The sequence below is a fragment of the Rhineura floridana genome, chromosome 2, assembly GCF_030035675.1.
Source record: "Rhineura floridana isolate rRhiFlo1 chromosome 2, rRhiFlo1.hap2, whole genome shotgun sequence".
Classification (NCBI taxonomy): domain Eukaryota; kingdom Metazoa; phylum Chordata; class Lepidosauria; order Squamata; family Rhineuridae; genus Rhineura; species Rhineura floridana.
Window position 1 is genome coordinate 121,155,131 of NC_084481.1, and position 17,675 is coordinate 121,172,805.

The 17,675-nt window shown below is 43.0% G+C and overlaps 1 protein-coding gene across 1 annotated transcript; it reads left to right on the forward strand.

The window, feature by feature from the left end:
- Positions 1-870: 870 nt before the first annotated feature.
- On the forward strand, positions 871-17,674 carry AKIP1 (A-kinase interacting protein 1). The gene is made up of 6 exons (XM_061610364.1): positions 871-1,055; positions 5,183-5,334; positions 9,772-9,855; positions 12,017-12,130; positions 13,337-13,426; positions 16,857-17,674. Exons 2-6 carry the CDS (start codon positions 5,197-5,199, stop codon positions 16,983-16,985), a joined length of 555 nt encoding a protein of 184 aa, XP_061466348.1. The 5' UTR covers positions 871-1,055; positions 5,183-5,196; the 3' UTR covers positions 16,986-17,674.
- The last annotated feature ends 1 nt before the right edge of the window (position 17,675 follows it).

Genomic DNA, 17,675 nt, shown 5'->3' on the forward strand with positions numbered 1-17,675 from the left:
TATGTTAAAGAGTTGCCTTGAAGATTTTTAGTCTGGAGATTAACAACCCAGCCTTAATCCATATTTAGTCAAGTAAATCACTTCACAATCCAAAATGGCACTGGAATAAGTGATTTGGGGACTACAGCCTTGGATAGGTATTTTTCTATATTATTTATTGTTTGAGTTTGGTCCGATAAAACAACTAAACGCTACGTTTGTGTTTGATGCTGGAGCCGGGTTGCTACGTTGCTACATTGCCACTCTCCCCCCCCCCCGCGGATGAGTCCAAGCACAGCTGCTGCAGAGGAGGGGACCGCAATCCTAAACACACTTACAGGGAAATAAACTCTCTTGCACAACAGTGGAATCATTTCGGAGTAAACATGCATTGGATTGCACTGCAAGGGAAATCAGCACCACTACAGCACACCCAGGGAGAAGCGCATCCGTTCTAGGTGCCCATTCTCTCGTTGTCTGGCGATACAGGTTCGAAGCCGCAATTCGAATCACAGGGCAGCCGGACTCTCTGCATGTTTACTCAGAAGCAAATGCAGCTGAAATCAATGGGACTTACTGCCAAGTAAGTGTGCAAAGGGTTGCAGCCTTAAGCGTTTCCTGTGTTTCGGAAGTAAGCCTCAGTGACTTGGGACGTACTTCTGAATGGAGCGTGCACGGGGCTGCAGTCCTTGCCGCCTGCTTAGGTTTACTCAGAAAAAAACCCCGCTCGGTTCAGCCCAACCAACCAGAGATATTAGAATCACCGCTTTAAGAAGGTTCCTTTCTGAAAGAAAGAAGGCGGATCGTCACGTATGCCCACTGTGACGTGACAATTTGCTATTCGTCAAATAGAAAAGGACGCACTCGCTGTCGGTGTAAGTTCTGAGCAAATGAGCGGCTGCAGTAGCAGTTGGGCTTCGTGACGTCACACCGGCTGATCCTTAAGTAATTGGTGCATCCCGTGAAAGGTTTGGCTTGAAAAAGCAGGAGGTAGTCCCTTTTAAGGTTTCCTTTTCTTTCGGGCTTCAGCTAGTTAGGGTTATTCTTTGCTGACTTCTTAACGGAGTGTGCTTACGGTGAGTTACCTTGGTTTGCCAGTAGAGGGAGTATGTGCGCCTTTCAGTGGAGCTGGTACATTCCTAACGCTGAGGAATTTGTCAAGTTAGCCTTCGCTAACCTAGTGTCCTCCAGCTGTTTTGAAGTACAATTGCCGCCAGTATAGTTGTGCTGGCCGGGGCTGAAGGCATGCGTAATCCAAAACATTTGGCGGGCACTAGGTTGACGAAGGCTGTATTTATCGCTTCCCTGCCCGCAACACACTCTTCTTTTTCTTCTCGTTGACCTGGGATATACTACGTGTTTTCTTAGCGTCGCCCTAGAGAATTATGAATCTGCTCTTACTATTTAGTTGGCTAGTTAGGCAAACGGTAAAGCAGCAAGGCTTGCTCGCTGTGTTTCAGATATTTGTTTGTTGGAATGATATATGACTTCAAGTTGGTTTTGGGGTTAGAAGTAGGTGGGTCAGAAAGATGGCTGTTGACCCCTTAAATGGGCATATATTTTACCTTTGTTCTGAAATCATAAGGACTAGCAGCATACCTCATTTTTTATGATCTATGAACAGTGCATCAGGGCAGCATAGTCATAGGTTTGAGTATAAAAGCCCAAATAGCTGGTCTCCACTACATGGCATAATAAGAACATCTGTTTGTTTGAAAGTGTGAGTTGTCCTGCTCTGACCTAGTTATAACTTCTTGACTTTCTGAAATAAGGGATTCAGCCTTGGATATTTGTGAATACCAACTAGGCAATAGTGTTCTCAGATGGATCCAGGAATGGATCCAGGAATGGATCCAGGAATGGATCCATGTAATTTTTGTAGCTAAGATGCAATGCAGTTTTTTCCAGCTTTACCATGACTGCACATCTTTTAGATAAGGGGTCTGAGGATTCAAAATTAGCAAGAAAATTTGCTCTCATCCTGGAGGTTTGGTGTGCAATATACTAAAACACTAGGATCATTTCCATGATGGAGCTAACCAAAGCAGTGCTGCTTATGCCAGTTGCTGGGTATCAGAAATGGTGAGAGTGACTCAGGTGCCTCTTGTGAGTTTCCTATTGGCATCTGGTTGGCCACTATGAGAACAGGATGCTGGACTAGATAGGCCTTGGTCTGATCGAGTAGGATTCCCTATGCATGTACTTACATGTGTACTCAGAAGTAATTTCTTATTCTGAGATACGTATGTATAGAACTGCACCCAGTGGTAAGTACTTGATAAGAAGTGCTAATAAAGCATGTCTAAATAGTTACCCATTCCTTTTGGTACAGTGTCCCATTACTTGTGTAATCTTATTTTATATCTTGCCCTTGTTCCAAGAGGTATACATTGGAGGTTGTCACACAGTATTCCCACCATAACTCTGCAAGAGGCTAAGGCAACATGAGCTGGTTTGCATGTAACCCTAAGTCAAACTATGGCATAGCGTGAATGTGGGAGCTCCTGGAAAGGAGGTAATGACTGCTACATTCCTTCTCCAGTTCTGCTGCTTTGTTGTGAGCTAAGTTGTAGATTTCCTTCATGTGTTTTCTAAACTCAGGGTCGTGGTTTATCTCACCCTACACAAGCCATAATTTGTAGCCAAGGTTACATTCATGACTGGTCTGGAGGGAAATGGGTTGATCTGCAAATCAATTTGAGATCTCTTTGAAGCGAATTAAAAAACAAAAAACACTCAAGCTGGTCCCACCAGGTTTTGCAGTGAAAAGGGGTGGGGTTTGACTAGCCTTGTGTGCCCCTGTTTTCAGAAAAGAGAGGTGGAGACACACTGAAACCTACAGAATGGTGTGCCTCTACCCTGTGACTGACCCAGTGTTCTGCAAACTTTGTGGGTGGGGATGGAACTTAACTGGACATATATAAGACACATGGAGTTGCTGCCACTCTGTTTCATCCTTACCTTCTCTCTTACTTTGTATTGTGTTCTACTATAATACCATGTGGCCCAGTTTGGATGGTCATATCTCTGCTGAGATAAGAATGGGTCATTTGCCTGCACATGCAGTCCCTTTGCTCCTTCCTTTGTGGTGTGAGCAATCAATTCAAGAAGCCTCTAACTCCGAACTTCTCCTGCTTTATCTACATCAAGAAACTTTAGGTGCTACCAGATGAGTGTTTATTGCTGAACCAGTGCTCCTCATGCATGCAAGTTTTTCTGTGGCATCCAGATGATGTTGATGTCATTAAAATGCCAGCCAGTAGTCCTCCTTCCCATTTCAACCCAATTTTACCCTTTCTGGTAAAAAATCTGGTAAGTCAAAACAACAACACACAGATGTTGCCAGTGTCCCATTTACAGTTTTAAGCCCACGTCTGGACGCACCCTGTGATTGACCAGCTTTGGAACAAGCCAGGATAATAAATCAACTCAATTGTCATCATCTTACTTGTATGCTGCCTTTCCACAAAAAAGTGCTCAAAGCAGCTTAACACAAAGTGAACAATAATAACAGTAACATAACAGCAAATGGAACAGGAAACAAAAAACAACTTTTCAATACTATAAATGTAACAACATTACAAGAAATCAAAAATAAGAAGGGAATTCAACAGTTTCACTTTGTTGCTAGAAACCCCTCCTATAATGCTACTCAGTCCTACTCCTGCAGCAACTTCCTACAAGGCTTCCAAAGGCAGGTGGTGAAGCTGGAAATCCTCTTCCCATTCTGTTACTCCAGATCATGGTTTAATATTGTGTCTTGTTAAGAAAGTTGTAACCATAGTTTTCCAGTGTGGTTGCTTATCCTGTGAAGCTGATACATGCATGGGCAAAAGGCTCACTCATATCTCAGCTTATTAAACTGAGATATGAAAATGGACTGTGTAACATAACATCATCTGTGTGGCATGTGTTACCTTCCCTGCAACTCCTCTCGCATCATTGGCTTGCAGGAGCACACACAGTGTGGTGACATAATGTCATTGACTCTATTGTACACACTGTGAGTGGTGGTATAATGGTGTAGAGCAGCAGCAGCTCCTAAGTCCCTCATAACATCCAGCTCTTCCCTTGAGTGAAGTACTTGAAACCAACTCTTCCCAGCTCACCTATATTCTGTCCACTATAATGCACTTGGCTCTCTAAACTGTGCACAATGCAATGGATTTACAGATGGGAAACTGCTGAGATTTCATGCCAGGTTTAGGGGTGCAGTGTGTAGAGCCACTGCTAGCTCCAGGTTTTGGAGGACCCATGGGCAAGACATTCTCAGTGGGCTCCCTGCTTGCTGCCATTGGCCTTACTTAGACATAATACCAATGTCTTAATGTTATGTGGACAATCCTTCACATACCTGGTTTCCCCAAACTGCCTTTGGCATGGCTGTGAGGACAATATTAGATACTTTCACTTGTGTTTCTAACTGACTATGATTAAGTGTTCAGTCCAAACCCCAACAAACTGTGCTTAGTCTTAACAATGTTTCAGGGAAATAAGACAGCTTCAAATGATGGCTTATGAAGTTTACTTGTTTCCCTAAACTATAGTTAAGGTTAGCTGCAGTTTAGGTATCGGATGCAACACTAAACAGTGATTAACTAACAATAGAAGGAAGCTTGCAGCTGCACCAGAGAAGGGGAAGGGAGAACATGCAAATCCAAGGCTTGTTCACATAATCATAAACCATCACTTAGCACTGCATCTGAGTGAGGTCATTGCCACTAACTCCTTTGCTCCCCCTCATCACTGCTGCTTGCCAGGCAAAAGAGAGGGGAATGGGAATGGTAAGGAAGAGCAGCAGCATGAACAGGGCAGGGCCCTGCAGAGTTATGGCCATCAGCAGGAGCTCAGCCATGGCAGCCTCTGATGCAGACACTGTGGAGTCATAATAAGATCTGTGCTGGAACTTGTACAGTGTCACTTCCCCCCCTTGCCTATGCAAGCCCCCCTAGATCTGTGATTAAAAGAAAAAGCTTCCAGGATTAGAAGGTCACTTAGTGATTGCTTGTATCTCAGGACTTTTTGGAAACAGAATTGTACAAGGCAAATGAGCAGAAAAGCTTTTGGGAAATGAACATCTAATTCTGAATATTTGGGGAGATGGTTAAGCAATGTAATTTTTGTCCCCTCTTTGTTCCTGATCTCCTCCCTCTGTCTTTTTTTGTCAGTTTGTGACTGATCAAATTTATTGGGGTTTTTAAAGCCAGGACACAGGAAATGGAGCCCCGTGCCATAAGTGTGAACCATTATCGCATGCAACGTACTGCAACCCTAGCTCAGGAGGTTCTGGAGCGGGCAAGAACACGGAAATTGAACTGGCCGCTGCCTACTGAATTTCAAAGGAGGACTTTTCAGGTAAGCATTTTAACAAAAGGCTGCTTCCATGTTAGAATCTTCTAATGTTGCTGTTTCACTATGAGCTGGAAGTGGAATTAAGACAGGGAATTTCACATGGCACTAAACAGAGTGATTCTTTTATCCATTAAATTTGCAATGCCAGCCCACCATTACCAGCTTAGTTTCACTCTGAATGCACCAACAAAAATATTAGAAAATGTTATCTAACAAATGAATTGGGGTTCCCATCCTTCCCAACCATTGGCCATGCTGGCTGAGGCTGATCGAATTGGGAGTCCAACCATCATGTGGAAGACACCACCACTTTGGCTACTCCTGTGCCAGATGATAAGCATTGTCTGTTTCTACTGTAAAACTTGCAAGATTGCTTATATGACTTCCCTGGGGATGCTACTTAGTTCATTACAAAGATCGCTAAATATAATTGTCACTGTAGATATTGCCTTTTCTCAAAGGTTCATCCCATGTGTAGTTGAACATATTACTGTTACATTTGCCATCTGTCTTTTCTACCTGCTACCTTTCTGCCCACATTTTCTTTCCTGAATCATCAAAAAAGTTATTTTTGCCAGCTGTCTGCTAAACATAGGACTGTGAATAAGAGAAAATATCAAGTAAAACCAAATGGTAGGTAAGCACTTATTGTTACATTTGCTGAAATCCATGTATTCAATCCACACCAAAGTGTATAAGACTGAGATCTTCTCTGAAGCAGCAATAATCCAGAAAAACACTCAAATGTTCTCTTCAAAAATGATTAAGAGGATTAATTTAAATAGCAGAAATGGAACTGAAATGAAAAAAAAAATTAAATAGAACCAAATAAAGATACAATATCCCCCCACTCCTCACCGTTAAACTTCATAATCATGCTCTAAGACTGGGATCCCCTATGGCACCCTCCGACACCCTCCCCCCCCCGACAAGGTTTTTGACTTCTTTTTTTAAACCTTGAATGCCACTGGGCAGGCTGGAAAGTGAAGTGGAGGCATCTGGGCATCCTGTCCACTTAACTCCCTTTCCTCAGAATGCCTCTGGGCCTCATGAGGAGGCAGAGGTATCTTTCCAGGAAAAGAAGCGAAGAGGGCTGAGCAGCTGGAGACAGGTGCTTTGCCTTCCAGCCTCTGTGTAAACTTTTGAAAAGGGGCCTGTTGCTGCCTAGTAAGTTTGGCGGAGTAACTCTGGGACATGATTTCCTGAATGCTTTTGGTTTTTTGGAGGTGGGGGAGAGAGGTGTTTTGCCTGTATTGTTTGGTTGTTGGGCTAGGGTCCATTGTTTTGGTTGTTGTGTGTTGCCTGAGGGGGTGGTCTAATTTTTGCCTGTGTTGGGGTGTGTGTGCGGTTACCTGCTTTGGAGGGGGATATTTCTGGGCACCACCTGTTTTTCCTCCTATGAAATCAACATTTTGTCGTGCCCACAGCCGTTTTTTAGATTTCTAGATGTGCCCTCTGGCCCAAAATGTTTGGGAATTCTGCTCCAAGGCTTTAATCCCACACTTGCTTACCTGGAAGTAAACCCCACTGAACACAGCTGGACTTGGCTTCTGAGTAAATACGTGTAGGCCACATGGGCAGACTGTAAATGATGATGGAAGCAGTGAGGTGTTGTTCACTTCCTCCACTGAAGACGGAAATACACTCTGATGACGTTCTCTTCTGCTCTTAGACAAGTGGGCACTAACATGTGCAAATGGTCACTATGAAACAACCTTGCTTGATGTAACTGACTCTGTCAGGAGGGGGGGGACTCTTTGGCTGTAATTCCCTCTAGAGCATGATAAGCTTATTGGACAATTTGGCCGACTTGCCCAAGGAGCACTTGATTATTGCCAGCTGATATGCTGTCAGGGTTGGAAAGGATAGTGACTAACTGGGAGGCAACAAGTACAGTGACATCTTGTTTAAAGACCCTGCTGGCTTACTGTGTTATGAACCTTTGCAGGAAATAGCCTTTCTCTGAGTGCATGATGTGGTGTGAGAATGTGGGGTTGCCACTGATGATTGTGTCCCATTTTGCGCACACACACACGATTTAGTGGGAGTAGTGGGAGGGGAAGCCTGTCTCCCCTTGGGTTTGTGTACATGTGTGTATTAAATCATCATGTTATGTGGAACAGAATTCTTCCACAATTTTCAATATTCTGTTTCCTTGATCAGCTAGCTGCAGGTAGCACTTGATAATGACTTATAACAAGCTTTGAATATCTTATAAACTTTGGTTTAACATGACAGGAATGAGCCTGGGTTCATGTACTCTCCCTCACCTCTTCTTCAGAACAACCACAAGGAATTGTTCAAAACCTTTTGCTGCTGCTCATAACAGTGGTTTGTCATGTTATCTAAACACTGACCAACTGTGGTTAGGCTTAACTACAGTTCATTTGAAACTTCAAACCATAGTATCTGTTTGTTTTCTTACAGTGGCATCCTGCCTTTCATTTGTCATGCAACCCCATACAGTATACATGCGGTTACCAGGTAGTTACCCATCCAGGCATTGTCCAGCCAGAGACCTACTTGGCTTCAGCAATGTGGTGATCTTATGTGCCTTCAGACCTTTTGAAGCTGGCTTGTTTCAATAAACTATATATAAGATTAATCAGTTTTAGTTCTGGAGAGTTCCTGAAAAGCTCAGTTCAGTTGAAACGTGGCACATGCCCTGGAACGATGTGTCCATTTTGGCTTTGCTCTGAGCAGTGAGTGTCTTGCCATTGCAAAGTAACAGAGAAAGTAACATTGGTTTAAACAAGATATTCTCCCATAGCATTATGGGAAGGAACAGTCATGTGAATAACATACATGTAAGGTTAACTAATTCCTTTCCATTTTGAATGCAAGAATATGCCCCTTTTTGGTCTTGAGGGCTTTCTCCAGCATCTTTCCCCAGTAAATGGATTAGTGTAAATCTATATTTCCTGGGAAAGTGCCACTGTCTTTCTCCATGAGGGAAACCCATGTGAGTTCTAATTAGCCAGAGCCCCTGTACTCTAGGGTGGGAAACCTATGTTGATATATCTGATAATGACTCTGTACTTGAGTTAATTTATCATCCAGTGGCCTTTCTATCCTGAACTGTTATTAAGGTAAGCATCCATTGTGTTAGAGCTAACACTTGTCAGAAAGCTTCTTTCTTATAACTAGGCATCTCGCAGATCCCAAATTTGTCCACATCCTGTGTCAAGTCTGCTCTGAACCTTGGATGCCTGCAGGAGCCATACTACTCCTACCATAGTTAGGCCCTTGCCTTGCCTCCTCTCCTCAACTACCTGCCTCTCAGAGTGTTTATTTTCCTTGGATTAATCAGGACTTCTGTGGAAAGCAAAAGCCAATCCTATCCCATAAGAAAAACATTTTCTATTTAGGGAATTTTATTAACTGGGATCTAAGGAATCCAGGGTGGAAATCAGACTTTGGCTTAAGGGTTCTCTAGGAAGGCTTGCCTACCTTCAGTCACCCCATCACGGACTGCCAGAGTCCTTTCAGAAGGCAGAGGAAACGTGCAAGTTTTCTCCATCTGTTTGTGAATTGATTTCACTACAAGGAACCTGGGACTCAGTTGCAACCATGCCAATACAGGTCATGGTGAAACTTTGGAGACCACTCTCCCTTCCTCAAGAGACTTAATTATTAGTGTTTTGCTTCTCTTTCCAGTCTCTACCTAATGCCTTGCCATAATTCTCACTTCCTTAGTCTGGCTGTTTTCCAACCCTTGCCTTAACTGAAACCCAGTCATTTGCATTCAAGCTTTTCCCTTTGGTGGGTGCAGCCTACCACTGCAACTCTGCTGGTTTCTTAGCACCTGCTTCGTAGCAGGCAAACCTCCTCCCATCTTTACCCAACCCAGCAACAGAAGTATAAGGTTATGGTAATTTTTGATGGCCTGGAACATTTTTTTTTAACAACTAGCCATCTTATTACTCTACATTTCTGTATCGGTGCTTCAAGTAGCAAAATAATTTTATGCATTGCCCACCATTTTGTGTAAATACAGCAACAACATTTGTTGGTTTTTGCTAATTTCTTCAAGTAAGCAAGACAATAATTGGCATTTCTAAATTGGCAGTAAGCACTATAGTGGGCAGTTGTATCCAGATTAGAGATCCCTACTGTTGTGCCTCTGTGAATATGTGTGAAAGATACGGCTTCACATGTGTGTGTGAATAGACTCACAAGCTGATCCATTAACAGGATGGAACAGTAAACTGTGGTTAATTAAAACCAGAAGCAGAAGCTTTCAAACTTTTTTGGTGGCTGCTCTGGAGAAAGAGCACAAGCCCACGGCTCACTACAGCTTGTTCCCATCACAGCAATATTGTTTACGATGTGGATTCCAATATTAAAAACGATGGTTTATCATAACATCTGTTGCTGTTTTTTGTCTGTATGTTGCTTGTTTGATTCCTAGTGACAGAACATTTTGTGTCATGAAAACAGGAAAGGGATAATGAAGATGCATATCTTGCTGCTGCTTTTGCTTCTGTTGCTGAACACATGGGCTGCATCTCAGCAGAATGCGAGGTAAACTGTTTCGGGAAATGGGGGTAATGGCTACTGTGATGGGAGTCAGTACAGAAGCTTGAGTGGCAATTATTAAGGGACAGTATAAGCTGCCTTATACTGAGTCAGACCATTGATCCATCTAGCGCAGTACTGTCTACACTGACCGGCAGTGGCTCTCCAGGGATTAAGGCAGGGGTGTCTCCTAACTGTGACTGGAGATGCAATATATTAAACCTGGGACCTTGCACTTGCAAAACATGCATTTTATTACAGCTGAATTTTAGGAAATACCACTTTATACTGTGTTAAATTATCAAAAATTAATGGGCTGATACAATACAAAATCAGCATCGAGCAAAGTTGATTTCTGCTACGTGCGTGTCTGTTAGCTGCCTCAGCGATCCCGTTGCTAGGGCAGAAAATACAGTATATAACTTAGTTTTTATTTTGCATAATTCATTTCTCATGTCCAACATGAAAGAGGGAGGGTAAAGAGCTGTGCTGGGCACTGAACCCTTGCCCTCTCTTCATCTTCCCTAGAAGCTCAGAGGTTTCACCAGGTGTTGACCATACACTTTCCAGTCTACGTTCAGGCATATTTTATTTCAGCCTTGTATTTAACAACGCACCTGCTAGCCATAGGCAGTGAGTAATTCAGTGCAAGAAAGTGCATGAAGTTTTATGCAGCTGAGTGAGTGCATTGGCAGAGAAGAGATGGATCATGCTTTCCCTCCTCTCTGCTGCTGTGGAAGCTGTGGAAGTAGGAAAGACCAACCAACAGGGGACCACAGTGGGCTAGTGGAAAAGGAATGGAATGATCTGCCCCTCTGCTAGCCTGCTCAGCAGAAGGCAATCTTTTTCTTACTATTCTGCTAAGGCATTGTTATTCAACTTTGGGTCTCCAGATGTTCATAGAATAGTAGAGTTGAAAGCAGCCTGTAAGGCCATCGAGTCAACCCCCCTGCTGAATGCGGAAATCCAATGCATACCCGACACATGGCTATCCAGCTGCCTCTCAAATGCCTCCAGTGTTGGAGAACCCCTAGGTAATTGGTTTCATTGTTGTATTGCTCTAACAGTTAGGAAGATTTTCCTGATGTTCAGCCAAAAATTGGCTTCCGGTAACTAGAGCTGATTATTTTGTGTCCTCCACACTGGGATGATCAAGAGGACAGCTTGGGCCCCCTCTGTATGACAACCTTTCAAGTACTTGAAGAGTGCTTTCATATCTCCCCTCAGTCTTCTTAAGGCTAAACATGCCCAGTTCTCTCCTCATAGGGCTTTGTTTCTAGTCCACTGATCATCCTTGTTGCCCTCCTTTGAACCTGTTAGACTACAACTCCCATCAACCCCAGCCAGCTTAGCCAATAGCCAAGGATGATGGGAGTTGTAGTCAAATAACATCTGGGGACCCAAGGTTGAAGAATAGTGTGGTAAGGGGTTTGAAGCCTGCATATCTAAGGTTTCCCTGCTCAGTGGCCAACATTATTATTATTATTATTATTTACATTTATACCCCACCTTTCTTTTCATGATTGAAACCCAAGGCGGCTTACATATGGTTCCCAGGCGGTCTCCCATCCAGGCACTGACCAGACCTGACGAGCTAGCCTTATGTGCCTTCAGACCATAACCTGGGACCATAACCTGGAAACATACTAGTTTTTGTGGGCTTATTTACAAGGCTGTTCTTAATTTTTTACTTTTATTGGGATTGCTGGCTCCTTCTGTGCACAGTACCAATTTCTACAGTTGCTTAATTACGCCTCACTTTTAAGTGCTAGTTCTGAGGGCAGCGATTAGCGTGGACCAAATATGAACCAAGAGACATATCAAACGTCCCATTGCCAGAAAAGGAATCCAACACCATGGAGTACGATGCAAAAGGTGTAGTTAGTAAATCTTAGTCCAGCCACATCTGGACAGGTTCGTCACCCCTGATTTATAGTTACTCTGTCTGAGTGAGTCCTTTCACATTTGTCTTTCTGAAGGCAGCAGGTGGCAGCAGAGACTCCTCTAGGGTATGTGTGCTTGGAGGGAATTGCTGCTCATATCTTCATGGGACAGGCCTACTTTGAGGATTTGTTTGCAATCCTACACCATAGTAAGACATTTCCTTATTTTAGACATGCTCATACTTCTTGGTTTAGTAATCCTTTCTTCATCAACTCTTCTCCAGAACTGTTATTGTTGCGTACCACCATTTCAGCTCAAAGAATATGAAGTTGCACATATCTTCAGATACCACAGCAGGCAAGCATCTGAAAACTTGCTAAAGGCATTTGAAAATGAGGTGAGAGTACTGAACACCATTTTCCTTTTAAACTAGGGATGGCTAACCTGTGGCCCCCTGGATGTTGTTGGACTACATCTGGAGGGCTACCCCTGTTTTAAACCAAGAGACTCTGGCCAAAGAGTCAACTGACTCAAAGGAGTTCCTGTGTGGCCCTTTAATCAACCCTTTCTAAGCATCGTACTCGTTTGTGAAATACTAAAGAATGCTCCAACATTGTCTGCTCCTTAAGGGGTATTTTGTTATCTGTATAGACATCTCATGCTATGGACATCCTCCTGCTATCCTATCCTTCCAGAATTATAAAGGCTCTGGAAACCTAGTTCATTTATGAACAGTAAATATGAATTTTATCCCATTATTCATTTCTCCATTCCCCACTCCCAGTTCACGAATTGCTGCTTGCAGTGGGTGAGGGAGCACTGAATGCAATGGCATGATGTCATGTTCCCCCCCCCTATAAAGTTACTAGAGCCTAATTCCTTGATAGTAGCTATACCCTGTAATATCTACTACTGAGGCCAGAGGTGGGGAACTTGTGGCCCTCCAGATGTTGCTGGACTCCTAATTCCCATCATCCCCAGCCAGCATGGCTAATGGTCAGGGCTGATGGAAGTTGTGGTCTAAGAAAATCTGGAGGGCCACAGGTTCTGAAAGAAAAGTTTGCTCAGTGATATTAACCAAATCTGTTTATGGGAGCAATACCTAACTAGAAGCTAGAGTAAATTACGCTAGACCCAAACCATTCAGGAGCAAGGATACTGCTGGCAAAGGGAAAACGAGCCTTTGAAATAGTTTGAATTACACTTTTTGCTCGTGTAAGTTCAGCCAGGTTGCCAGGTCATGTGACTGAGTTAACAGAGTTAGGATCCAGCATAAGGCCCCCACCACATACCCAGAATGCCCCTTTTTGGGGACCTATACCAGTCTTGGTTCAACTAGCTTCAGCTGAGCTGGAATGAGGGACTTATGCTGCTGTCGCCCCAGCTGAGCTGGCGATCCACCAGATCCTAACTGGCTCTTCCCAGCAGATCTTGGGTTTGGATTTCTGTCTAAGCTGGGATTCAAACCACTTTATGGCAGGCATCTTCTTAATGCTTGCTGTACGTTGATTTGAATTAGGCCTGTTCGCTTGAAGTTGGTGAGTAGGCTGCACTTGGTGACTTCCAACTCTGAGATTTCATAAACTATATCTGCTCTTTCTAGGAAAGTAAAAATGGTCCAATAGTGGAAGAACCTGGATGTCTTGATAATGAAGCATCTGCATTAATTCCAGCGAAGAAGTCTAAGCCAAAAGCAAGTATAATTTCACTTTTACATTGTAAGGCTTCTGTGGATTTTGTTCTTACTTTGTATGATAAAGATCATAAGTCCAAGTGAAGCACACATACACATGTTTTATGAGGAATCTGATGCACAGGTGTTCAGTTGCACAAAGAATTACAGTGTGTGGCAATAGTGGAATAAACATAAGAACATAAGAGCCTGCTGGATCAGGCCAGTGGCCCATCTAGTCCAGCATCCTGTTCTCACAGTGGCCAACCAGGTGCCTGGGGGAAGCCCACAAGCAGGACCCGAGTGCAAGAACACTCTCCCCTCCTGAGGCTTCCGGCAACTGGTTTTCAGAAGCATGCTGCCTCTGACTAGGGTGGCAGAGCACAGCCATCATAGCTAGTAGCCATTGATAGCCCTGTCCTCCATGAATTTGTCTAATCTTCTTTTAAAGCCATCCAAGCTGGTGGCCATTACTGCATCTTGTGGGAGCAAATTCCATAGTTTAACTATGCGCTGAGTAAAGAAGTACTTCCTTTTGTCTGTCCTGAATCTTCCAACATTCAGCTTCTTTGAATGTCCACGAGTTCTAGTATTATGAGAGAGGGAGAAGAACTTTTCTCTATCCACTTTCTCAATGCCATGCATAATTTTATACACTTCTATCATGTCTCCTCTGACCCGCCTTTTCTCTAAACTAAAAAGCCCCAAATGCTGCAACCTTTCCTCGTAAGGGAGTCGCTCCATCCCCTTGATCATTCTGGTTGCCCTCTTCTGAACCTTTTCCAACTCTATAATATCCTTTTTGAGATGAGGCGACCAGAACTGTACACAGTATTCCAAATGCGGCCGCACCATAGAATAAAACTAACAAACAACTCTTGCTTTTTAAGTGCAAGAATCCACAGCTACATTCCATGGCAACTGTGCCTCCTAACTCTAGTGACTACCTACTCTCCACTTGACCAATGTACTCCCGCACATAATCACAATTCTTTGTTAGCCACAATATTAACCTGTTATAAATGTAATTATTTAAAACTTGTCCCTGCTGCCTTTAAAAAAACCCCTCAAAGCAGTTCACAGTAAAATTAATGTGAAATACAATAAACTCAGGAGACTCATGGAGCCAAGGCAAATGCAACAAACTGGTATTAATGGCCAGCAAAGGCCTGGGTGGAAAAAATTAGGTTATAGTAAGTTTCAGAAGGCAAGTACCATAGGTGCTTGCCTTGTTTCAGAGGAAAGGATGTTCCAAAGGCTGAGCACCACAACCACAAAGGCCCACACCCTGGTTGCCACAAGACAGACCTCAACAGGCTGTGGCACAACCAGCAGGGCTTCATTAGGGACCATGCAGGTCTGTATGGGAAGAAGGTGTTTCTTCAGATAAGCTGGTCCCAAGTTATTTAGGGTTTTTACCATGTCCTACATTTGCCTGGACTCACTGTGTGCATGCGCGTGTACCTACCTGGCTACCTCAAACAAGCCAATGGTGCACAAGGGACAAGAATGCACTGAGCTGAACAAGTGCAAGAACCTTCCTCAGACCTCAAAAACTCAAACTGATCCCACAAAATCTGACTTGGAAGGGCCTATAAGGGCATTGAGTCCAACCCCTTGCTCCATGCAGGTATCCAACTTAAAGCATACCCAACAGGTTGCTGTCCAGCTGCCCCTTGAATGCCTCCAGTGTTGGAGAGCCCATCACCTCCGTAGGTAATTGGTTCCATTGTTGTACTGCTCTAAGAGTTAGGAAAAATTTCCTAAATTCCAAATTTGGCTTCCTGTAACTTGATTTCATTATTCCATGTCCTGCACTCTGGGACGATCAAGAAGAGATCCTGGCCCTCTTCTGTGTGACAACCTCTCAAGTACTTGAAGAGTGTTATATATCCCCTCAGTTTTCTCTTCTCAAGGCTAAGCATGCCCAGTTTCAGTCTCTCCTCATAGGGCTTTGTTTTGAGTCCCCTGATCATCCTTGTTGCCCTCCTCTGAACCGGTTCCAGTTTGTCTGCATCCTTCTTAAAGTGCAGTGTCCAGAACTGGACACAGTACTCAAGATGAGGTCTAACCAGTGCTGAATAGAGGGGAACTAGTACTTCATGCAGTTTGGAAACTATACGTCTGTTAATGCAACCTAAAGTAGCATTTGCCTTTTTTGCAGCCACATCACACTGTTGGCTCATATTCAGCTTGTGATTCGCTACAATTCCAAGATCCTTCTCACCTGTAGTATTGATGAGCCAGGTATCCCCCATCTTATAACTGTGCATTTGGTTTCTTTTTCCTAGGTGTAGAACCTTGCACTTATACCTGTTAAATTTGAATTTGTTGTTTCCAGCCCAATACTCCAGCCTATCAAGATCACTTTTTTGTTTGTCCTTCAGGGTATTAACTATGCCTCCCAATTTTGTATCATCGGCAAATTTGATAATCCTTCCTGCACCTCATCATCCAAGTCATTAAAATGTTGAAGAGCACTGGGCCCAGGACTGAGCCCTGCAGTACCCCACTTGTTACCACCCCCAGTTTGAAAAGGAACCATTGATAATCACTCTTTGAGTATGATTCTGTAGCCAACTGTGGATCCACCCGATAGTTGTTCCATCCCGCCCACATTTAGCTCGCTTGCTAATCAGGAGTGTTGTCTTGAGTCATCATGGAGGCAGGTGAATTTGTCCTCAAGTGCCTTGCAAACATCCAACTCAACTAATCAATAAGTCATCCTCTGATTATTTGTAAAAATATAAATCTGTCACACCATTAACATCACATTCTACAAGAGGAGGAAGTCCTTACAATTATCTAGGCATTAAATACCCCACCCAAATATATAATTCACCTGATTTGCCTTTGTGAGCCTTTCTCTTCAACCACCAGTCTGGCTGTCACCTGGCCAACACTCATGAGATACCCATAGGTCTCACTCATGGGTGTCTGTTCACATCCAACCTTGCTCTTTATGTGGTCCTCACTGTCACCTAAAAGTGACCATTGAGCAACCCACATCATAAGCAGCCAAGGAGGTGGCACCGTTGCACTTGTGACCTAAAGAGGTGATCCCCTTTGGTGTCAGCACCATAGTGGGCCTCCTTATACCTCTAGGGTCCCAGATGTTGTCTGGGCATCCCAAAGCTGCCATTCTGCTCTTCCTTACAGCCACCACAGATAGTCTAATTAGCATGGGTGGTAAGGGTATTCAGGAGCTGGGGTAAGCAGGTATTCAGAATTCCTCATTCCTGCCCCTCTTACTGTCGGTATTCTTGATCTTGTCAATTGTCTTCTTGGAGGATGTGTTGATGCATCTTTGTGTTCATATGGTTTAAGAGATTAAACAGGGAATTCTTACCCCAATAGTTAAACATACATTTTAGAAGTTGAAACTATTTAATACATGTACATAGTTAGGCCTTCTATTTGAAAATTCTTGATATGTACATTTTATATGCAGGATATCAACGTTGAAGTTTCTCCTGGCACCTACGCAGTCTCTGCATCTTCATATGATGATACAATCAAACAAACGCATCTGGTTGAGATTCACCCAGGAGAAAGCGTAAATTTGACCTTTGATTTATGATAGATTCTTTCTTTTTAAATCAAGTTAACAAATGAAATAGTCTTCAGTGTCTTTAAGAGTTACTTCTTAAAATATAATATTCTCAGGCTATTTATCCTGTATAATTCAATATAATCGTCTCGGGCCTATCTATATATTATAGTTTTAAATTTTGATCAGTTTGCCTTAACTTGAATCATGTGTATTTTCACTTATAAGCTATGCAATCCTTTGTAAACAATAAACTTAAAAATGCAATTAAAAAAGACTTAAAATTGTTTAAAAGGGAGTCTTATTTTGTAGGTATGCTGTTCCACACAAGAGAGTATGTGATTCCGAAGGAAATGGAAATAGCCAAAGCCATTTAGTCAGTCAGTGTCTGATGGCTCAATCCTAAAATACAATGCATAGCTATTAGTAGCAGAGCATATTGATTTATTTCTTTGGGCAAACACTTTCCCCCTTTTTTGTTAACCTGCTCGGTCCCAAAGTCCAAAAACTGTTACGTCAAAATATCTTGTAATTTTCTGTTGTATTGTGGTTAGATACTCATCTCCTCTAGGGCCTATGCCATGGTGCAACAAAACACTTACTAATTTACTAGGAAAAAATACTGTATATATAATTTCTTTGATGTTAATGATTGGACAGACATCATTATCCTAAATGTCTTGAATTGTTAGCCCACAAGGATATATTAAACAAAATAGG